The sequence below is a fragment of the Myotis brandtii genome, unplaced genomic scaffold, assembly GCF_000412655.1.
Source record: "Myotis brandtii unplaced genomic scaffold, ASM41265v1 scaffold399, whole genome shotgun sequence".
Classification (NCBI taxonomy): domain Eukaryota; kingdom Metazoa; phylum Chordata; class Mammalia; order Chiroptera; family Vespertilionidae; genus Myotis; species Myotis brandtii.
In genome coordinates, this window is record NW_005365325.1 from 4198108 (window position 1) to 4221267 (window position 23160).

A 23160-nucleotide genomic window follows, 5' to 3' on the forward strand; every position below is an offset into this window, starting at 1 on the left:
GAGGGCAGGGCCCTCCCAGCACAATTATAGCCAACAGCTGTAGTTGTAAGCTTGAACCTATGGTCCGAACATGTGGCCCCACGTGCCTGAGTGATGTGGGCTTGATAGAGTTCAGGCACTTGTAATTGAGTAGGATTGAAAACCAGGAGAATGTTTGTAAACATCTTGGTCACGCCCTTACTTTGTTTCATAGCATCTGCTATAAAATAAAGGCATGGCTGTGGGTGTGGTTGCTGTCTCTCAGAGAAGTAGTGTCCGACTCAGGTTCAACCCATGCTGGCGCGGAACACTTTAGAAAGATCTGCCTCCACGCTCCCAGGGCGGGTTCTTGCCTAAAACTCCGTCCTTACAGGAAACAGCTCCAGGAAACAGCTCAGGGGAGGGCGCAGCCATTGCCAAGACAACTCCTGTAGGACTGACTTCCTTCCGCTTGGTTGTGGCTGTTTGTCTGTATGTGAGGAACACCACCCATGGTTTTTATATAAGTAGATAATTATTTCTCCTTCAATTTAAAGAAATGTAATAACTGTTATTCACTTTGAAAAAAATAAATTTACAGAAAGGCACAGAGTATAAAAGGAATACAAATTTAAATGGACCATACATAGTATGTATTTCTTTTTCATTTGGGAGAAAATAACTATACATTTTATAAAGCCATGTGCTACACACTTTTCATACTAAAACCTAAAAGAACATCTTTCTTTCAGCATATTATATCACATAATTAAGATTATTAAAACACCTACCTCCTTTTCCAACATCAAGCCTTCTGCCCTGAGGTTCTTTTCAAATGTGTTTCTTTTGTCAAACTGTATATTTGACTTTCTATAAACCAGAATGTAATCAATCCGCTTTTTGCCATCTTTGAATAGAAGTCCACTGGATGCTATGTAATTCATGTCATTCTGCAAATAAAACAATGATTGTTAATAGTGGGGTTAGACAAGCACACACATTTTGATTTCAGTCATTTCTATTTATGTACTAGCAATCCAATATCAAAATATGGGTTTTTACATTCTAATTATAAGATAGGTAAAGATTATTTTAAACATTTGCAATCCACTGAAGGAGACAAGCTAGGAAGTGATGAAACAGGATTTGGAATTGGGCAGTCTAATACCAGAACATGGGTTCTCTGATGCTGGCATCAAAATGCACATATTTTATTCAATATAGCTCTGTATTATCTTATTTAACATTCACAACTTGCATTTCAAAGTTAAAGGTACTATGGCTTAAAAAGCATGAGTACTGAGAACTGAAATCAACATTATTTCCTTTATTAAATGATATGTAGACCAGACATTATTTTCCTAAACCTCTGTTCAATAACACTAAACCAAACAACAGTTTCTGAGCTGCCTGCACCATGAGGTTCCCATTTCCTTGCTGGTTGTCAGCTCCCAGAACATAAGGTTGTGATCCAACTAAAACAGCTGACTTATCAGCACCACTTTAAGGTCCGCACCTTGCTTTCCCCACCCACTTAAGCGATTTTTCACAGATTCTGCCCAATTTTCTACCCAATTTCTGTCTTGTGAGACTTACCCTAAGGTCCTGGAACTGTTTGAAAACTCCTCTCTGACTTCACCTTTTAAAATGCTACTAATACTATCCAGGTGATATCCTTATTTACTGTAACTTTAATAAAATCAGCCTTATTGATCACAAGATTCTCCTGATAGTCTTAAAAGAGTGGGGGCTTTACCGGTATATTGCCCAAGATCACTGAAGAGCCAGGACTTAAATCCAATTTTGACTCCAGCTCCATGTTTTTAGCTGTTATATATGTTGGCCTTCTTTCTCCATATTTTCCATCAAACTATTTAAACATTGTATCAACTCTCTATTCCATTTTCCCCATAAAGGCATCTTTGAGATTCAAAAAATTTCCTAGCAGTTCGAGAGCTATCTGATAATTTCTCTTAAAGTCAAGAAACAGAATTTCACCAACTCATACAGAAGCCCTCCCTTATCGCCTCTTATCCCTGATGCCCTGGACATACCCCTTCCCCAAGGTAATCACAATCCTATGATTATGGCACTCTTTCATTACTTTTCTTAATTTTATCACCAAAAAACATATCACTTAAACACTTTATTTAGTTCTGTCTGCTATAAAACTTTATGTAAATGCAAATTATACAATGAATATTTTGTGTCCGGGCTGCTTTTATTTAATATTATGAGCATAAAACCCATTCCTAATTTTCATATATTTATAGTTTCATATATTTATAGTTCACATTTTCACTATTATAAGATTATATGAGCACAACAAAACTTATTTATGCTTTCTACTAATTGTGGATATTTAGGCTGTTTCCAGTCTTGGCTATTACAAATAAAGCCACAATAAATATTTATTAATGTATCTTGCAATACACATGTGCATCCATTTCTACCAAATCTGTAAACTAGGAGCAAAATTGCTAATTCACAGGAAATGCTTACTTTCCACTTTGTTAGACAATGCCAAACACTCTTAGTCAACTTAAATATCTACCAGTAACACTGAAGTTTCCCCTGCTCCATAACTTTTTCAGTCTTTAAAAAATATATAAATTATGTTTAGTCATTTTGTGGCATGGTGCTTAGTCATAATTTGCTGGAATTTAATTTGTGCCTCCATAATTACTGATGCCATTTCTAATGATTTGTTTTTCTATTCTGGATGAGCCCTTTGACAGTAATATGTATTCACATTTCAAATGTTTGTGGCTGAACTTTACACAATTAGATGATGTTTTGAATTATTCAGAAATGATTAATTTTAATGCAGTCAGATTTATTGTTAAGTGTTTTTCCATAGTTTGTGTTTTTGTTTCTTTCAAAAAAACTTTTCTCTATTCCTAAGTCATGAAAAACTTCTCCTCCATTATCTTCCAGAAGATTTATCATTTGTCTTTGGCATTTAGATTCAAAGTCTACTGGAATTGATTTTGTTGCATAAGACGTGTGGTAGAGGTCACATTTTATTTATTATTTCTATGTGCTTATCCAATTGTTTCAGCACCTGTCCCAAAAGATTTTTCTCCCCATTGCTGCAATCTTCCTTTGTCCTAAACGTAACTTCTATATATGAAAATATTGAATATTACAAAAATATTTCCCATGAAAATGTATTTGTGGAATATGTATAGTTCATTGACTGACTCTTTGATTGTTGAGATTCTACTGGCTATTACAAATAAAACGCTAATAACATTAACCTGTATATTTTGCAGTACACATGTACATACATTTCTATCAGTTATGTACTTAAGGAGAAAAAAATTGCTGATATATTATTATATATATACTTGATTCAATAGTCATAACTATAGCTAATGTTTATCAAAGGTTTTCTATATGCTAAGCATTTAGACAAGCAATTTTATATATCAACTAATTTAATGTTTATAAGAACCTGGTATGTGAGCTCTATCATTAGCCCAGCGACCTATACAAGACAATTGTGCCCAAGGCCAGCCAGCCAATCAGAGGTGGAGTGTGGAGTAGAATGCAGGGAGTCTGCTTTGCAGCAGCAGCTCTTAAGCATTGTGTTCTGCAGCCCTTCGGCGTTCAATGAGAGGCTTTTACTATTTTCATTTTACTATCTTCTCCCCTGACTCTTGCTCTGTATTACATGTGTATATTTCATAACTGTGACATGCTACTGATTAACAGTCATTACTGACCATGGAATCAATCATTTTATAATTAACAAGGTATTGATTTCATTTTCTCCCAGAGACAACATGTGATATCTTGGCAATGAGTTCTCCATAAGGCGTTCTGCTTACTATTCAGCAGGCGATGGATGACACACTGACTTTGAAAAATAAAAAAAAATGTTTTCAGATTCACAAACTAGTACATCACCAAAGGAACCCAAACAGTGCCTTGTCATAGAGCCACAGAAGGCCCAGCAGGATAACAGCCCACACGGGGCTTAGGGCACAGAAGAGCGGCATTGCTGATTGATGTTCTTCGGCACAAGGTGGGCCACAAGCAGAATTCCTAAATCTGACATGAAGCTTTTTCACTGGTAGTGGGCTACCAGCAACTTGTCCCATCTGGGATTTTCATAGGGATTTGTTCCTCTCCCTTTTACTTGACACTCAGAGGATATGCAAGCTGAGTGGCTGTGTAACCCCAAGATTAAGGAGGTTCTGAAGAAGCAGGGCTGCACCTATTCTTTCACTGGTTATGTTTTTGGGGATGCAGGGGAGGAAACAAATCACTGCTCCCTCCCTTGACCTGGAGGCAGGTGCTTGCTTGTGGATTCTGCAGCTCCACCAGCCCACAGGATATGTGATTGATGGGACAAGGCTGTTTGCATTAAGTGGCAGCTTCAAAATAGCATATATGTTGAAACAAAGCAGTAACAGACAGCACCGCAGACATTCCAGACTCAAGCCAATCTTGATCTCCATCTCATTTTTGAGTTTCACTCTCATAGGAAGAAGACTTTTTTTTATTGTCTAAAGTTTTACATATGTCTTCTTTTTCCCTAATTGACCCCCCCTCCCCACCCCAGCCATTCCCACCCCGGGCAAGCCCCCACCGCCCCAGTGTCTGTGTCCATTGGTTATGCTAATACGCATGCATACAAGTCCTTTGGTTGCTCTCTAATCCTCCCGATCTATTCTTGTTCATCAAATTATGTTGATCATTATATCCCACATATGAGTGAGATCATGTGATATTTATCTTTCTCCGACTGGCTTATTTCGCTTAGCATAATGCTCTCCAGTTCCATCCATGCTGTTGCAAATGCTAAAAGTTCCTTCCTTTTTATAGCAGCATAGTATTCTGTTGTGTAGATGTGCCAAAGTTTTTTAATCCACTCATCTGCTGATGGGCACTTAGGTTGTTTACAAATTTAGCTATGGTAAATTGTACTGCAATGAACATAGGAGTGCATATATCCTTTCTGATTAGTGTTTCTGGTTTCTTTAGAAGAAGGCTTTTAGAAGAGAGACACTTGGGAATGAGTAGTACGTTATCAAACAGTGTTTGATAACTTCACAGCATTTAGAGCCTCATAGTTTATTTTTAAATCATATTAAAATTTTAAGCACTTTAAAAATGATTGAGCTGCTAAGTGAAAGAAGCCAGTCTGAATACCAGAGGGCAGAGATCATTTAGGTCATCTTACAGTCTGTCACAGTAAGGTTTATGAATTAATTAAAATTAAAGAACTCGTTTAAAATATTAAAAGGTTAGCTCAGTTGGTTAGAGCATCATATGGATATGCCAAGGTTGTGGGTTTGGTCTCTGGTCCAGGCACATACAAAAAGTAAACAATTAATGTATACATAAATGGAACAACAAATCATTGTCTCTTTGTTTCTCTCTAAAATCAGTAAGTAAAAAATTAAAATAAATGAATTTTTTAAAAGATTAAAAGTTTGATTTAAAAAAGAAATCTTGGGAAATGCTAGATGAGGGAACGAAAGCTATGGTCTCATTCATCAAACTCCTCAACAGAACTACTGGGGGATAACTTCACAGTATGGAAAAATGTCATAACAGAAGAAAGAAAAAAGAAAAAAAGAAGAAAATGAAGGGGTCTGGGTTTTACTCCTGATTCTGTCCCTGCTGAAATGTATTTAGGCAACTGGCATTTCCTCCTGTTGCTCAATTCCTCTACCATGAAATAAAGTGTGGGTGTTATTATAAGTAAAGGCCTTTGTAGCTCTGACATTCCATGATGCTCTTCTTCTCCTGAAATGTTTCTCCAAGGGGCTGTTTTCTCAGATCTCTCACCTCTTTCCACTGACTCTGGCTAGGGTTTTTATTTCTGTAAAGAATGATGCTCACATAAATGTCTGGCAGCTGAACTCACTCTGACGTGATCCAAAGGTCTTCTCAGGGAAACCGGTAAATGACATTTGAGATCTGTTTTTCACTTCTACCTGAGTAAGCACCTTTAACATCATGAAGGAGAAAACAGGAGTCTAGGGCTTCTCTTATTGCAAAATAAAAAGCAGTCTCCAAGCTAATTCAATGTCATCAAATTTCACAAATCAATTGGAATACGAAGCACATACTTAGGAATGTGGTGCTCTTTTTATTTTGACCACTGAAAGAAAGTCTGAAGGGGAAAATGGGAAGGTATAAAATCCTCCTAGTAAAATTTAGCACCAAGTTGGAGGATCAGGGCATAAGAAACAAAAGCAGGGCTGTGATTCCAGCAATAGGTCAAACAACATTTCAACACCCTCCTGCAATGAAAGCTGAGAAGTGATGGATCAAATAAAACATACATATGTTGAAATTCTTAGAGGAATTAGCAGGGAGGTATGTAAAACTGGTTTCCAGGCATGAAAGAGGAGGAAGAAACCATAAAACATGCAGGCAGGTTCATAGTGTGGCTGCTCTGCACAGGATCTAATATTCAATAACAGAAAAATAAGAGTGAAAACAAACATTTATAAATTAAAAAATAAAACATACATAAGTAATAAGCTAAAGAAATAAAATTCAATGAGAACTAGAAAATATTGAAAGCTAAGTTACAGTCCCTTTATTAAAGTATGCTGATCCAGATGCACTAGATATCCACATAAAAACATTAGTTTGGCTCCTTTAGGTTTTATTCAAACACCAATTCTAGGCTAGAAATATACCTACAAATTTATGGTAAATTGACTTTCAATAAGAGAACTAAGGAAATTCAAAAGGGAAAATGGTCTTTTCAACAAAATGATAGACAGCTGTATATCCATGTGCTAAAGAAATTGGACCCCTATTTTAACCACATACAAAAATTTAATCAAAATGGGTCTTAGACCTAAATGTAATAGAACAAAACTATAAATTAAACTAAAACATCTTAAGTAAATACCTGGGATCCTGGGGTAGGTAATGATTTCAAATAAAACACCAAAAGCACAAGTAACAAACAAATACCCAAAACAGATAATTAGGACTACATAAGAATTAAACATGTTTGTGCTGCAAAAATACCATCAATATAGTGAAAAGGCAAAGTACAGAATGGAAAAAATACTCAAAAATCATATATCTGATAAGGGACTATATCCAAAATATACAAATAATAAAAAACACATAAAGCTATTTTAAATAAGTAAAGGTTTGAATAGAGATTTCTCCAAAAAGATATAAAAGTGTCCAACAAGCACATTAAAGTTTCTCAACATAATGGAAAATCATTAGGGGAATGCAAGTCAAAACCAAAGTGAGATACCACTTCTCACCCATTATGATGGTTATAATCAAGAAGACAAAATTAAGCCAGCATTAGCAAGGATGTGGAAAATTGGAAGCCTCATACGCTACTAGTCATGATGTAATATGGTGCAGAAGCTTTGGAAAATAGTTTGGCGATTACTAATAATGTTAAATATAGAGTTACCACATCATAATTTAACTTCAACATATATAAAGAAAATAACTGACAGTATTTATTGCTAACCATAATACTTGAAAGTGATGTCAGCACGATGGCCACATAGAAGTTTCCAGTGTATATATCCAGGAGAGATGAAAACACACAGCCACACAAAAACTTGTACATGAAAATTCATAATAGCAGTCTTCATAATGTAAAAAAGAGGAAACAATGCAATGTCTAACCTATGAACACATAAATAAAATTATGTGTATCCGTGCAATAGAATATTATTTGGCATTAAAAAGGAATTAAATATTCATACATACTGCAACATAGATGAGCCTTGTAAATATACTAAATGACGGAAGCTAATCACTAAAGACCTTATATGATTCATTTATATGAAGTTCAATAGTAGGTAAATATATAGAGAAGGAATATAAATTAATTTTAATCTCAGAGATGGAGGAGGGGTAGGTGGAATAGAAATTAACTATGGGTACAGGAAATTTCTAATGGGTACAGGATTTCTTTTTGGGGAGACAAAATGTTTTTAAGTTAATTTTATGGTGATGGTTGCATAATCTTATGAATACACTAAAAACATTGACTTGTATAAGTGGGTGATGGATTGTATGATAAGTGAATTTTATCTCAATAAACCTCTAAATATCAATAACATAAATGATCAATTGTGAGATGCACAAAATATTGCTTTTAGAAGCTAACATAGTAACTCAGTAGCTGAGTAGCTCTTAAGTAGAACACAAAAATAAAAAGATGGATAAATTTGCCTATAATACTTGTAAAAACATCTGTTTATGTGTTTAGAAAGCTAATGTAAAATATTGGTAATCTCACACATCCAATGACTATATTCCTAAAAAGTAAAGCAGTTATTCAGATCAATTTTTTCCAAGAACAAGGGACATTATGCTAAGCAAATTATCAAAGAATCACAAGATAGTGAGGAATTGCTAGGTCAAGTCCAGGGCACAGTAGAAATCAGAAATGGGATGTAAACTGCATACCTGAGCACTTAGGTAGGTTTTACCCCAAGGACATGTGCACATCCTACAAATGGTGGCTTTTCTATAAGCACTTTTCTGGGGGCTGGGAGCCAGGAATATGAGGGGTGAGTGAGCCAAACAGCCCAATCTGCCCAAGATATTTTTAGGATAACTCAGTAGTAAGTATACTTGATATATTAAGATATTCACTTTATTTGGCTCAAGATTCAATAACAGATGAATGAATGTAGATACCTAAAAAGAGGAGGCAGTTCAAGACAGAAAGGTCAAATTCTACAAGGGCAGGTTAAATTTATCGGCATTTCTGCAAATTCAAATGAAACTGTCAAGTCAGAAATATAGAACATGGAAAACATGTCTCTGAAACACGGGAATGGCCCAGAAAGTTACTCTGATCAAAGGCTATGGTTTCACTTGAATATTTATCTTGAAATGGCAGACCTTCATGATTAGAATATCAAAGTTTCTGGCAATAAATAGTTTCTTAGTTTCATCATCCATGTCCTTGACCATGTGAGGAAATTAAGATAATTCACCTATGCTCCAAGATAAACTATTTTAACCTCTTAGGTGTTTATCACTAATCACACACTCTAGGAAAGCAGAGAATAAAGTCTCCCGTAACCTTCACACCAAGATGGATTTGATCTGATGAGAACTGTATTGGCTTCTGCAGTAAAGATGAGCCCTAGGCTGTGTTCCTTACATTTGCAGAAAATTTTCATGACCCAGCAGTCCTATGTTCCTCTTTCTTTCTCCCTAAAAGCCCTATCAATAAGGTAAGGAACTCTTGAGATCAAGCAAGAGGAAGACAGATGATCAAACAACGATTTTTTGCTAAAATCATAAAACAGAGGAGCTCATCACATTGGCTATGAATAACCTACTCATCATAAAAATGTATCAGGTCATGTTGGAAACTTGGGAAAGTTGGCCTTGGAACTGTACACTACAATATCAATGTCTGTTTTACCAGAAGCTTAGTTCAGTCCAGTACCAGAATTACTCTTGTTGTTAAAAGTTAGACATATCATAAAGAGATAGAGAGAAAGAGGAACTCCATGAGGTCTCCATAGGTACCATTTGAGATCATGGCCCTGGCTGTTTGTACTTGTATAGGCTTCTTTCTTGTAGTATTTAATTTTCTAAACTGTAAGAGGATGGGTCGAGACAAAACCAGCAGTTTTTAATTCTGCTTTGGAACTAGAAAATATTCTGAGAAAAAACCCCCACATACACACATATTCCTGTAACTATGCATACAATTTCAGAGGGTTTGTGGGTCCCCTGGAGCTCACATGGGAGCCCTGGAGAGCTTCCTGGGCACCAGGCTAAGAACTGGATCAGGCAGGCTCAGAACCCTCCCAGTCTGAGAACACCTGCCTCTGTAACTCAGCTCCCCTCACCAGCCTTAGGAGGAAGGAGTCGAATCTCTTACAGCAAACCCTCTAAACACTTTGGAGCCCACGCAGCTAAATAAACTGTATCAATTTGAATGTATAAGAAAAAGGGGCATAAGTGAAGGTAGCCAACATTTCCTTTTCACCTACCAGTCATTCCTTTTTGGAGACTGTGAACAACCAGCACACAAGGCCTCATGTTTGAAACCGAGTTAAGTAGAGGCATTTGTATTTAAAGTTGTGGAGACAGCATGACTTGCAGTTGGGGTACCAGAGTTGACGACCCACTTCTATGTCTTATTTCATGTTACTGTGCACAAATACATCTTTATTTATAAAATAATAATAATAGGCCTATTTACTTCCCTCAAAAATTGTGAAGGTGGTGGCTGATGTGTATAACATAAGCAAATGGTTTCACTTGAGACTTCTGAAGCTCTGTACAAATGAAAACTGTCACCTGGAAAGTGATTAGACACAGTACCGTATGCCATGGTTTCTCAAACTTTAACATATCTGTATATGTCGCCATAGCCACAGATCACGTATTTAATATTTTTTCTTTAGAGTGCACCCTTCCTTTAAAAAACAGCCTTTGCCAAAATAATGTTAACCTAGAAAGAACCTGTTTAGTGTGTTTGTTATGTTTTTCTAATACACATTCAAATGAAGTCATGTTTACTAAAAATCGTTTCAATTGTAACTGTGTAGCTTAAAAAACTATTTTGAAAACTATGCTTTGGCAAACATGTGGCTATAACAAGCCATTAACCTTAGCTTAAATTAAACCTAACCTGGGTCTATCTTCCCTGTCCAGGTGAAAGACTTGAGCAGGTGGAAAGGGAAAGCCCTGAAGAGACCAGATGGACGTGCCTTGGGAATTTGATGTTCAGCCAGTGAGTTACAGTCCCTGAGGGCTGTGAGCAAGGAAGGAAGAGGCCAGGAGGCCAGGACAGAAGTAGCTCTTTAATCTCCTGCTATGAAGAAGCACCATGGTGTAGGAATAAAGAATGCATGGGTGTTTGCACTGAACGATGGTTGTGACTGATTTCTTGGAGGCTTTGGAAGCCAAACAATTGTAACTCACCAACGAGTCCTTGCAAATCACCTTGGGATGTGCAGGGCCGTGGCAATCACATTAAGTACTGATGAAGTAGGAGCACACAGCATTAGAGAGGATTCTTGGTAACAGTGTGCAACAAATACTTAAATAATGCTATTTTTCCACTAAATGCCTCCCCTCCTGTCTGCCTTTTTTGACCCAGTATCACTTTAAGACCCCATCAAACATAGATGACAGGTTCCAATGTCCAAGTTCATCGAGTAGTCATTTCTCTAATCTTGTCCATGCCCCAGAATCCCTTTCCTTTTTTACAAATGGCTGCTTATGTTCAATAATGAAAAACATTTTATTTTAGTGTCAAAAATGCCAGTAGCCTCTGCTAAACTCCCAAGATCTCATGTCAGGAGGAGAAATCTCTTGAAGACAGTATCCTGAACACTTTCTTGTTACCAAAGGAAGAGCAGCTTACCTCAAAAGGACTAAGATGAAAATTTACATGTATAAACACACAAACATTTTGAGCACTCTGGCAAGAATTTATAGTTTTGAAAATATTGCTTGTCAATGCAGTGACACCACAAAAAAAAAAAAACACCCACAAGAACCCATAAACATAATTCTAGATAATGTCAGCACCATGGTGTAGGAATAAAGAATGCGTGGGTGTTTGCACTGAACGATTGCTGTGACTGATTTCTTGGAGGCTTTGGAAGCCAAACAATTGTAACTCATCAACGAGTCCTTGCAAAACACTTTGGGATGTGCAGGGCCATGGCAATGACGTTAAGTACTGGTGAACTAGGAGCACACAGCATTACAGAGGATTCTTGGTAACAGTGTGCAACAAATACTTAGATAATGCTATTTTTCCACTAAAAGCCTCCCCTCCTGTCTGCCTGTTTTGACCCAGTATCACTTTAAGACCCCATCAAACAGAGATGACAGGTTCCAACGTCCAAGTTCATCGAGTAGTCATTTCTCTAATCTTGTCCCTGCCCCAGAATCCCTTTCCTTTTTTACAAATGGCTGCTTTATGTTCAATAATGAAAAACATTTTATTTTAGTGTCAAAAATGCCAGTAGCCTCTGCTAAACTCCCAAGATCTCATGTCAGGAGGAGAAATCTCTTGAAGACAGTATCCTGAACACTTTCTTGTTACCAAAGGAAGAGCAGCTTACCTCAAAAGGACTAAGATGAAAATTTACATGTATAAACACACAAACATTTTGAGCACTCTGGCAAGAATTTATAGTTTTGAAAATATTGCTTGTCAATGCAGTGACACCACAAAAAAAAAAAAACACCCACAAGAACCCATAAACATAATTCTAGATAATGTCAGTCCAGAGGCCTCTATTTCGGAATCCTAAAAACATTCTTTTCTAATCACTTAATCCCTGTTGTGATTTTTTGGATAAATTTTCTAAATAACATTTACTTTATTGATGCATACATGTCTTTTAAAACATATTAAATATATTTTTAGAAAATACACAGAATAAATACAAATGGAGATCTATATGCATATATAAATTTTCCTTATATGCAGATATAAAAACATCTGAAGTCAGATAATTTCTCAGTAGAAAGTTTTCCTAGACACACATATAAAATATCTATATCCAGCTTCTAAGTGCCTGGGCTGCTGCACATACATGATCTAGTCCAGACTGTGCTTTTGTTTATGCTGCTCCTCCAATTGTCCAAACCCTTCCTCTGTTCTTAATAATGGTGATAGAACGCCTGGTCTCCTGGTCGAACTCTTGTGACAACAGTTTGCATGTTAGCCATATATATATATTTTTTCTGTTCTTATATAACTGTATGATACAAGTATCTGCATTAATCAGGACTCCTTCAGCTCAAAATGATAGAAATCTAATGCAAGTCAATTATAACTTCCCCCAACCCTCAAAGGCTTCTTCTGTTCATACAGGAAATATTATTCAGCTTTCTACCTCTAAAAAGTCCAGAAATAGAGCTAGATAGCTTCCAGAACAGCAGGTTTTAGAAATCATTCAAATATAGCTGTCAGAACTCTCATTATCTCAAGTATTAAATCTCTACCTCTTAATTCTGTTTTTGTTTGTTTTTCTGTTTGCATCATTGCTTCCTTCTAAAAATAACGTTTTCCTTGTATCTGGGGAAGGAATATCTTTCCCCATTGTTCAGAAGAAGATCCACGAGTGGAATTCAGCTTAGACACCTTGTCCAAAACTATATCTGTCATTATAGATGGAGAATTCTATTGGCTATCTTCGGGTAGGGAAAGATGGTCAGTTTCACTTGAACCCCAAAGAAACTTTTCCTGGGTAAAATAACAGGAAAAGTTCACTATACATCTCTACATTAATACGTAAAGTTTTATCTTGTCTCATTTAAGTTAGGCAGATAACAAAGGCTGTTCTAAGTGAGAGTGAGGAGTTATTTTTATCTTGTTTATGTGCAAGAAATACAGGAGATCAAGGATACATGATATTGGGCTTCCCTAGACTTTTATTTGCTTTTTAGGGAGGAGTGTCTGAGGTTTGATGGTCTCAGCAGTTCAGGTGGAGTAGATCCGCTGGGTCAGGGTAGCCCAGAACCAGGGTTGGAAGTTGTATATTCCAATACTTTATTTATTGTTGTGCCATTGGCCCACTAGAGGATTAGTGGTGCAGGTGGGCTATGTCCTTATTGCACTTTGAAATAGCTGAACACCTTTCTTTTTCTTTTTTTAAAATTTTCATTAATTTCAGAGAGGAAGGAAGAGGGAGAGAGAGATAGAATCATCAATGATGAAAGAAAATCAATGATTGGCTGTCTCATGCACCCCCACTGGGGTTCAAGCCCACAACCCGGGATGTGATCTGACTGGGAATCGAACTGTGACCTCCTGGTTCATAGATGCCCAACCACTGAGCCACCACGGCCAGGCTGAACACCTTTTCTTTTTATGATTATGTCATTATGTATTTACCTTTTACTAAAGGATATTTAGGCTTGTTTGGCTAAATTATTCTTTGCTGTAATTCATAACAATGCAATGAATATCATTGTTCATACATCTATGTTAAGCTCTCTGGTTTTATGGATACAAATTTCTTGAAGTAAAATTACTAAAAAATTATTCCTTTTTAAACACAAGCTTAAATGCCTTAACTCTTGAAGGCCACACTCATAACTCTATTCCACCTAAAACTGCAATGTTTCCCTAATATTCTCTTTCATGTTTACTCATTTAACAAGTTCACCGTGAGTCCCTATTATGAGTCAGGCTTTGTGCAAGGTGCTAATGTAATTACAAAGAAAAATAATCCATGGTCATCATCCTTTAAGAGAGAGTAATTTAGTCAGGTAGAAAGATAGGAGGACAAGTAATTACAATTTGGTGTGATTTGTGCCATCAGAGGGTTGAGTGCAGGTGTTTTGAAAGCAAAGATATACTGACTGTCCAGAGAAAGAAGTCTTCATTCAGAAGTGTTATGTCCTCATCAACAAATGGTGATGGAACTGGAAATCCAAATGCAAAAAAATAAATCTAGACACAGACTTTGTATTTCACAAAAATACAAAATGGATCACCAAGCTAAATGTAAAATGTAAAACTATAAAACTCCTATAAAATAACATAGGAGAAAACATAGATGACCTTGGATATGGTGATATCTTTTAAGATATAATACTAAAGACATGCTCCATGAAAGAAATAATTCCTGAGCTGGACTTCATTAAAATCCTACTCTGTGAATCCTACTCAATATCAAGAGAATTAGAAACTAACCACAAACTGGGGGGAATATTTGTAAAATACACATCTTCTAGAGGACTGTTATTCAATTTATAGAAAGAACTCTTAAAACTCAGATATAAAAAAAACAACAACCTGATTAAAAATTGGGTTAAAGGCCTTCGCAGACACTTCACTAAAGAAGACATATGACAAATAAACATATGAAAAGATGCTCCACCATATGTCATCAGGGAAATATAAATTAAAATAATAATATTTATTAGAATGGCCCAAATCTAGAATACTAACATCACCAAATTCTGGTGAGGATGTAGAGCAGCAGAGACTCTCACACATTACTGGTGGGGAAAAAAAATAAAGGTACAGCCATTTTGTAAGACAGTTTGAAGTTTCTTAAAAACTACACATTTTCTTACCATATGATCAACAATTGTGATTCTTGGTGTTTACCCAAAGGAGTAAAAAAGCTATGTCAATACAAAAACCTGCACAAGATGTTTACAGCAGCTTTATTCATAACTGCCGAACTGAAGCAACCAAGATGCCCTTTAGTATGTGAATGAATAAACTGTGGTACATTCCAGACAGTGGAATATTATTCAGCACTAAAAATAAATGAGTTATTAGGCCCTGAAAAACCTTAAATGCATATTACTAATTGAAAGAAGCCAATCTGGAAGGCTACATACTTCACGATTCCAATTGTATGACATTCTGGAAAAGGCAAAACTACAGAGAGTAAGAACACTAATATGAAAATCAGTGACTACTGAAAGGGGTGGAGGGATCAAGAGATAAATAGGCAGAGCACAAAGGATTTTTACGACAGTAAAATTTTCCATATGATACTATGATTGCTATATGTTATTATACATTTGTTCAAACCCATAGAATGTAAAACACCAAGAGTGAATTCTAAAATAAAAATAAATTATAGACTTTGGGTGTAAATTCATCCTTGGCATAAAAAAAAAGTACCATTCTGGTAAGTGATGTTCATAATGGGGGAGGGTGTGCATGTGTGAAGGTAGGAGGTATATGGAAAATCTTGGTACCTCCTTCTTAATTTTATTGTAATCCTAAAATTGCACGAAAAATAGTCTTTAAAAAAGTGATATCTGATTTCTGAAAAATGAATAGAAGGAGGGGGGTGTGATCATTCCTAAGTAGAGGAACACTACAAGCAAAGGCAGGGGCCATGGAAAAGGGAGAGTATATTCAAGATCTATTAGGTTTGGTTGTGATAGGAGTAATTGGTACCTGGAAGGGCTGTCAGATAACTTAAAGATAATTTTTAACATTTGAGACCCATTGCTCTTATGTCCCTATTGCTTATGCTCATCAATAAACTGCAAACTTTTTTGAGGACAGGAACAACATTTTATTCATTTTGCATCTACTATACTTTGTATAGTGCCTGAAATGCATATGCAAGCACACATACATACACACACACACACATACACACACACGCAAATTCACACACAAGTGAATGACATTCAAATTGTGGTTGTCTTCTCAAAGTCACAGTTTTTTCTTTTCAATGAAATATTTCAATTTAGGAATTTTATAATAATCTACATTTTTCTTATCTATAATAATAAAAGGGAAATATGCTAATTAGACCAGGCTTCTTCTGGACGTCCATCCGGACAAAGCCACAGTGGCTGCGAGGGTCGAAGTGTGTGGGAGCGGCAGGGCAGCGTGGGAGAGGAGGCGGAGCCACCGCCGCTACCACCACCGCCTCTTTTGCAGAGACTGCACTGGAGAGACAGTGGTGGTGTGGGAGAGGCCGCGGTGCAGGCCAGTCAAGTGCCATGGCCCCTTCCGCAGAGGCAGCGGGAGAGGCGGCTGCATGGTCCCAGTCCCAGTGCTGCCCCTTCCGCAGACGCAGCCACAGAGGCAGGGTGTGGGCCTGGTCCTGGTGCCACACCTTCGCAGAGGCTGGACAGGGTGCTATCTGCTGGGCCTCAACCTCCCATAGCCCCTCCCCAGCTGCGAGGTGCGCGGGAGAGGCAGGGCAGCATTGGAGAGGAGGCGGAGCCACCGCCGCTGCCACCGCCGCCCCTTTTGCAGAGACTGCACTGGAGAGGCAGTGGTGGTGTGGGAGAGGCCGCGGTGCAGGCCAGTCAAGTGCCATGGCCCCTTCCGCAGAGGCAGCGGGAGAGGCGGCTGCATGGTCCCAGTCCCAGTGCTGCCCCTTCCGCAGACGCAGCCACAGAGGCAGGGTGTGGGCCTGGTCCTGGTGCCACACCTTCGCAGAGGCTGGACAGGGTGCTATCTGCTGGGCCTCAACCTCCCATAGCCCCTCCCCAGCTGGCCTGGCCCCAGATTGCCCCCACCCACCAGTGGGCGGGGGCCGGGGCTGGCAGTCATGGTGGCTGGCAGTGGCAGCAGTAGCGGCGTGATGGAGGCGGCACCTTCCCATAATCGCCCGGTCGCCTCCAGTCAGTAGGACATCGCCTGAGGGCTCCCGGACTGTGAGAGGGGGCAGGCCAGGCAGTGCCATGGCCCCTTCTGCAGAGGCAGCGGGAGAGGCGGCTGCATGGTTCCAGTCCCAGTGCTGCCCCTTCTGCAGAGGCAGCCACAGAGGCAGCAGTGTGGGCCTGGTCCTGGTGCCACACCTCCGCAGAGGCTGGACAGGGTGCGACCTGCTGGGCCTCAACCTCCCATAGCCCCTCCCCAGCTGGCCTGGCCCCAGATCGCCCCCACCAGTGGGCGGGGGCCTGGGCTGGCAGTCCTGGTGGCTGGCAGTGGCAGCAGTAGCGGCATGATGGAGGTGGCACCTTCCCATAATCGCCCGGTCGCCTCCAGTCAGTAGGACATCGCCTGAGGGCTCCCGGACTGTGAGAGGGGGCAGGCCAGGCTGAGGAACTGCCTCCCCCCAGTGCATGAATTTTTGTGCACTGGGCCTCTAGTTGCATATAAAAGGGAATAAAAATCACCTATAAAACTACCACTATAATTGCTCTCTCCTTCTCTCTGTCTCTCACGCACACACACAGAATTATAACTTTGCTATTTTCTTTATTTTTCCACTTCCTTGACATGCCATGTTCCCATATCATTTTAATCAACCCCACTATTACTTTTAAATAACTGCTACCTCTGTGGTTAGATAGTCAAGTGATTTCCACATTTTGATGTTGGAAACTGATGTATCCAACTCAACTGCACTATTCCTGGCTAAACCACCATCATTTTTTTCAGCTGAACTGCTGTAAAGCCATCCATCTTCTACCACTGGTCCTGCACTCTCATGTACAGAGTGATCTTATAAAAACAAAAACCTATTCAAAATCCTTTAAACTTAGAATGGAATGCAAACTCCCCATCATAGTCCCCCTGCAACATTGTGCTTGCTTACCTCTCTCTCTCCTCTCATTTCAGCCATCCTGGTGGTGAGTCTCTGTGTTCCTGCCACACAGGCCACACATCAGTTTCTCAAATACACCAAGCTCTTTCCACCCCAGGGCTCTCACAGGACAAACGCCACGCCTGGAATGCCTCTTTCTCCCATTCTTCCCTCAGCTGACTTCTCATTTTTCAGAGGCCGCTTCCTTGATCATCCTGACTAGCCTCCTCTTCCACTACTTCATGACAAATTTATTGACAACTGGCAAATAAAAGATTTATGTGTTGGTTTACTTATTTATTTTATGCCTCCTCCACTGGACTATGAGCAGTTCAAGAGTAGGGACTTGGCCTGTTTCATTCATCAGTACATATCGAGACCGAGTATAGACTCTTCCTTCAGCTGACTTCTCATTTTTCAGAGGCTGCTTCCTTGATCACCCTGACTAGCCTCCTCTTCCACTACTTCATGACACATTTATTGACAACTGGCAAATAAGAGATTTATGTGTTGGTTTACTGATTTATTTTATGCCTCCTCCACATGGACTATGAGCAGTGCAAGAGTAGGGACTTGGCTTGTTTCATTCATCAGTACATATCGAGACCGAGTATAGATTTTGTCACATGGGAGTCTCTCAAAATGCAGAGTACAATGGAGACATTAAGGGGGATTTTAAGGCAGTGATTCTCAAATGTGGCACCAGCACCAGCAGCATGAAGCATCAACATCATCTGAGAATTTGTTAGAGATGGACCTGGAGAGTATTTTGCTAAGTGAAATAAGCCCTACAGATGATTCTGACATTCACAGTTGACAACCACTGTTGTAAAGTATCTGTTTGAAACCAAACCATACATACTTTAAAAGTTGCCATAGCATACATTTCTTAGAATGTGAGATTTGAAACTTAAATATCACTGAAATTAATCTACCATGACAAAAATTGGTTCAAAAATAAGTTTTAAAATATTTTAATCTCATAATTTGTGATAGTTCTGGTTTTAAGTTTGCTTTTAACATTCTAAAACATACATATTTCTTATAAACATTCAGTATAATTTTATAGCACATATTTTCTCTGAAGAGAGTCCTCAAATGTAAAGTTACTTTCATACTGATGGCTGGGTATTAATTCAGCTAAAATCAGGTAGAACTACGAAAAATGGTATTTTTCTCTCAAGAAGGTTCAAACACTGAATGGATCTGGATGACTTATCAGACACTTTGCCTTTGATGTGAATTTTTCTCAAACTGATTTTAGTTGTTTTATTTAAGGGGAATCATTCATTTTGCACATTTGGAATATCGCATGAAAAGAGATAGTTCACTGGGCAAAACTATCAATGGGATTGCAAAGAAGATAGAAAATTCATTGAAGACTTCAGACTGGATCCAAAACACCCGAATTACCTGACCTACATAACTGGATCAAGTGTGACTATGGATACCATCTAATAAAACATATACGCATGGAAAGAATAAAAATTCTCTTAAAACATTAAATGGGAACTAAAAAGAGAGAAAATATATTGATTGAATTTCTGTAATGTAACAAGCATTGTATTAAGTACTGTATTTTAAACTTATATTGTTCTCTCTACTATCATTTTTATTTACTCCAATGCAAAGGTTTTCTGGTTTGCCTAATGAAAACTAAAGCCAAGCCTTTCTAAATAGAACCATCTATGGTGGGGCATACACTGGTTTCCTGTTGGGTTCTCACTGAAATAAACATTTTTAAAAAATATACGAGCTTTACAAATCCTCTTAGTGGAAGTAACTTATAGAGAATAAATATGAGTATATCTTCCCTGCTCACTGATTTTTCTGTTTTAAGTAATATATAAGAAATATTTTAAATACTTATTGTTAAAAGAAAAGGACACATTTCCATACCAGTGATTATCCATATTTAACTTTGAATACATGATTCAAAATTAAACCTCTCATTCCCAAAGGGAAGCAGTTGACATTTTTAAACAAAGAAATAAAAATAAAGTTTTCAGAATAGGACAAAGTTAATTTTCTTATCACCTTTAAAAACATGAGAAAATAAAGATGGCATGTTGAAAACCTTTTGTCTCTGGCTTAAGTCAGTTAATTTCATAGTTGTATTACTTGTTTATTTTAACATTTAATGATATGAGATATACTTTAAGTTCAGATTTTTTTCTCAGGTTTTACACTTTGACTGAAATTTTTTACTAAAATATCTTGCATAAAATAATTTCTTAAGAACATTTCAAAAATACGTACTTTCACAAGCAATTCCATTGCATATATATTTGAATCAACAACTAATTTTAGCGTAGAATTTGTGAATAACTATTTCAAGGAAACTAATATTCAAATGAATTTAAAAACAGTCAAAACTGGAGAGGCAGCATTTGTTTTACATGCAAGACAAACTGATGCTTAAAATATAGAGCATATATTTCTTATTTTTAAAGACAAATTTCTAATATTTGAAATAACATACACTCATCACCAATTCTGAAATCAATATCAATTAATCTTAAATGGCTTCTCTACATACTTTTAAGAAAACAGAAAAGTAATGTAAAATTCCCAGACTGATGTACTTGAAACATACCAGAGTCAGAATTCTGGGTTCAGCCGCATTGGGAATCCTTCATTGCTGACAACAGTCTCAAGTGACAGTCTTCTCTAAAGCACTGTTCAGCATGACAACAGAAAGTTCTCTCTTCCACGCCCGCCTTTTCCCTCAGCTGGAGTGTTACATATTGAATGATGCACAAAGCTTGTGACTGGAGGGTTTTTAGACAACTCTTTAAACTCCTGAGTCTGAATAATGAATTTTTTAAAGACAACTCATCTCTTTAGGAGAATATCTGTATTGCTTTTTATTACCTTATTTTAAGAGGGTTGGTAATGGGGTGTCATAGAGGGGCTGCCTTCACGTGTCATTGGTTATTAGTGTCTATGTATGATTCACCTAGGTGACATTTAGCCATACAATTGTCAGTGACATTTTGATAATTTTATTGTCAGTTTTTAATAATTTATTGCACTTTCTTATGTTATTTGAATGAGCTGTGCAGATTAATATAGAAGGTAGGAGGAATGCTTCAGTCTGAATAATAGCGGCCTGACAAACAAGACTTTTTTTTTAATTGGTGAGCCAGGTAATGCTTTATGATAGCTGAGTGGGGTTCAGTAGGAATTCTTAGGTATTTTTCAGCTTTTCATGGAAATAATCTCATTTTCTTGTTTGTTAGAGAAAAGTACAATACAAGCCTTTGTAATTTCTGAAAAATCCTGCATCTGTTAAACTTGGCATTGCTTTATATTGGCTCTGGCCTGAATATAATGAAGTGACTGTAATCTGAAAGTGAGTGGGTAATTGTTATGTAAAAATGAATAAACAAATAAATGAAATTGAACTCTCCTCCCCCTTCCTCTTTCCCCCTCATGGTTAACATGCACTTGATGAGATGCAATGGAGAATTACACTTATTTCTGTCAAGAAAGCCTCCACAGGACAACCTGGAATTGGCACTGACAAGACACTTAATGGATATGGCTTTGAGTTAATCACCAGACTTAAATACTGATTTTCCAGTAAGCTCACAAAATAGGAAAATGTAACTTCACACAACACTCCAAAACTTTTCAATGAATGATCCATTACTGTAATCCCTGTTTTTAAATTGCCTGCAGCATCAAGGGATTAATAAAACCATATAGGTTTCCATCACAGGGACCCTCATCTGGAATCTTGATTGGTATCTTGCAAAGACCTCAACAGCAACAATTTTTTTAATTCCACAAGCATCAGAAATTATTTAATGAATAAGTGCTTAATTTTTATTTTTTTTAAATATATTTTTGATTTTAGAGAGAGAGGAAGGGAGGGGGAGAGAGAGATAGAAACATCAGTGAGAAAGAAACATCAATCAGCTGCCTCCTGCATGTCCCCTACTGGGGATTGAGCCCACAACCCGGCATGTGCCCTGACCAGGAAGCGAACCATGACCCCCTGGTTCATAGGTCAATGCTCAACCACTGAGCTATTCCGGCCAGGGTGTTATTCTTTTTCTAGTTCTGTTAGGTGGAGGGTCAGATTATTTATTTGAGATTTTTCTTGCTTCTGATAGTTGCTAAAATATTCATTTTTTAAAATATATTTTTATTGATTTCAGAGAGGAAGGGAGAGAGAGAATCATTGATCAGCTGCCTCCTGCACGCCTCCTACTATGGATTGAGCCTGCAATCAAGGCATAAGCCCTGACAGGAAATCAAACCATGAACTCCTCGTTCATAGATTGATGCTCAACACTGAACCACACTGGCTTGGCAAAATATTCATATTTTGATGGGCTCATTTGGTGAGACTAAGAAGTCTGCCTGGCAAAGTGAGGGGAGGAAAAGGGCATGGACAAGGTAAGGGCTATAAACAGCAGGGAAGGGGTATTTTATAGTTGATCAGGATCTGAACACAGGAGTCTCAATTTTATTATATATTCTCTTGAGCATAAAACATCAAGGAAAGCACAATATGCATAGTTTCTAATGTACATGATCATTCCCCAGTAATGTACACATGTTCTTTAACTACCTGATATACTTGTCCTGTCGCTTCTATAGCCCTTGTGCATCCCTCCATTATATACAGCATCGCACAGTGCACAGCACGGCACAGTGCTTAACACTGAAGTGGCTTCTATATAATTCCTGGCACTGCTTACCTAACTATATGATACCAGGGAGGTCACTTTGCCATGTTAAGCCTCCATTTCCTCACCTACAAAATGGGGGTAAAAATCGACCACACCGTTTTTGAGTTGCTGTGTGACTAAAATAATATAGGTCATCAATAAAATCCCTGAAAGATCCTTAATAAATGTTACCTGTTGTAACTAATAGTTGTAATTTAATAGTATCATTATTATTAACTAGAGGCCTGCCCAGTGCATGAATTCATACACATTGAAAGGAAATTAATTAGAAGAATTTTTTTTCATTCAGTCATTTGGTATTGAATTTCTTTTTAAAAAAATATATTTTATTGACTTTTTTACAGAGACGAAGGGAGAGAGATAGAGAGTTAGAAAGATGGATGAGAGAGAAACATGGATCAGCTGCCTGCTGTACACTGCCTACTGGGGATGTGCCCACAACCAAGGTACATGCCCTTGACCAGAATCGAACCTGGGACCCTTTACTCTGTAGGTCGACACTCTATCCACTGAGCCAAACCAGC

The 23160-nt window shown here is 37.9% G+C and overlaps 1 protein-coding gene across 3 annotated transcripts in view; it reads right to left on the bottom strand.

Annotated features, from left to right (window-relative positions):
• Window positions 1-23160, bottom strand: part of ANO3 (anoctamin 3) — a 285060-nt gene that overhangs the window by 130412 nt on the left and 131488 nt on the right. For 2 of the 3 annotated variants that reach the window (XM_014545226.1, XM_014545227.1), the window contains one exon: window positions 750-908. In XM_014545226.1, the coding sequence (XP_014400712.1) occupies window positions 750-908 (159 nt within the window). Of the gene's footprint in view, window positions 1-749; window positions 909-20529; window positions 20663-23160 lie in introns of those variants that run through there. The other variant, XM_005873091.2, reaches the window with a different exon arrangement.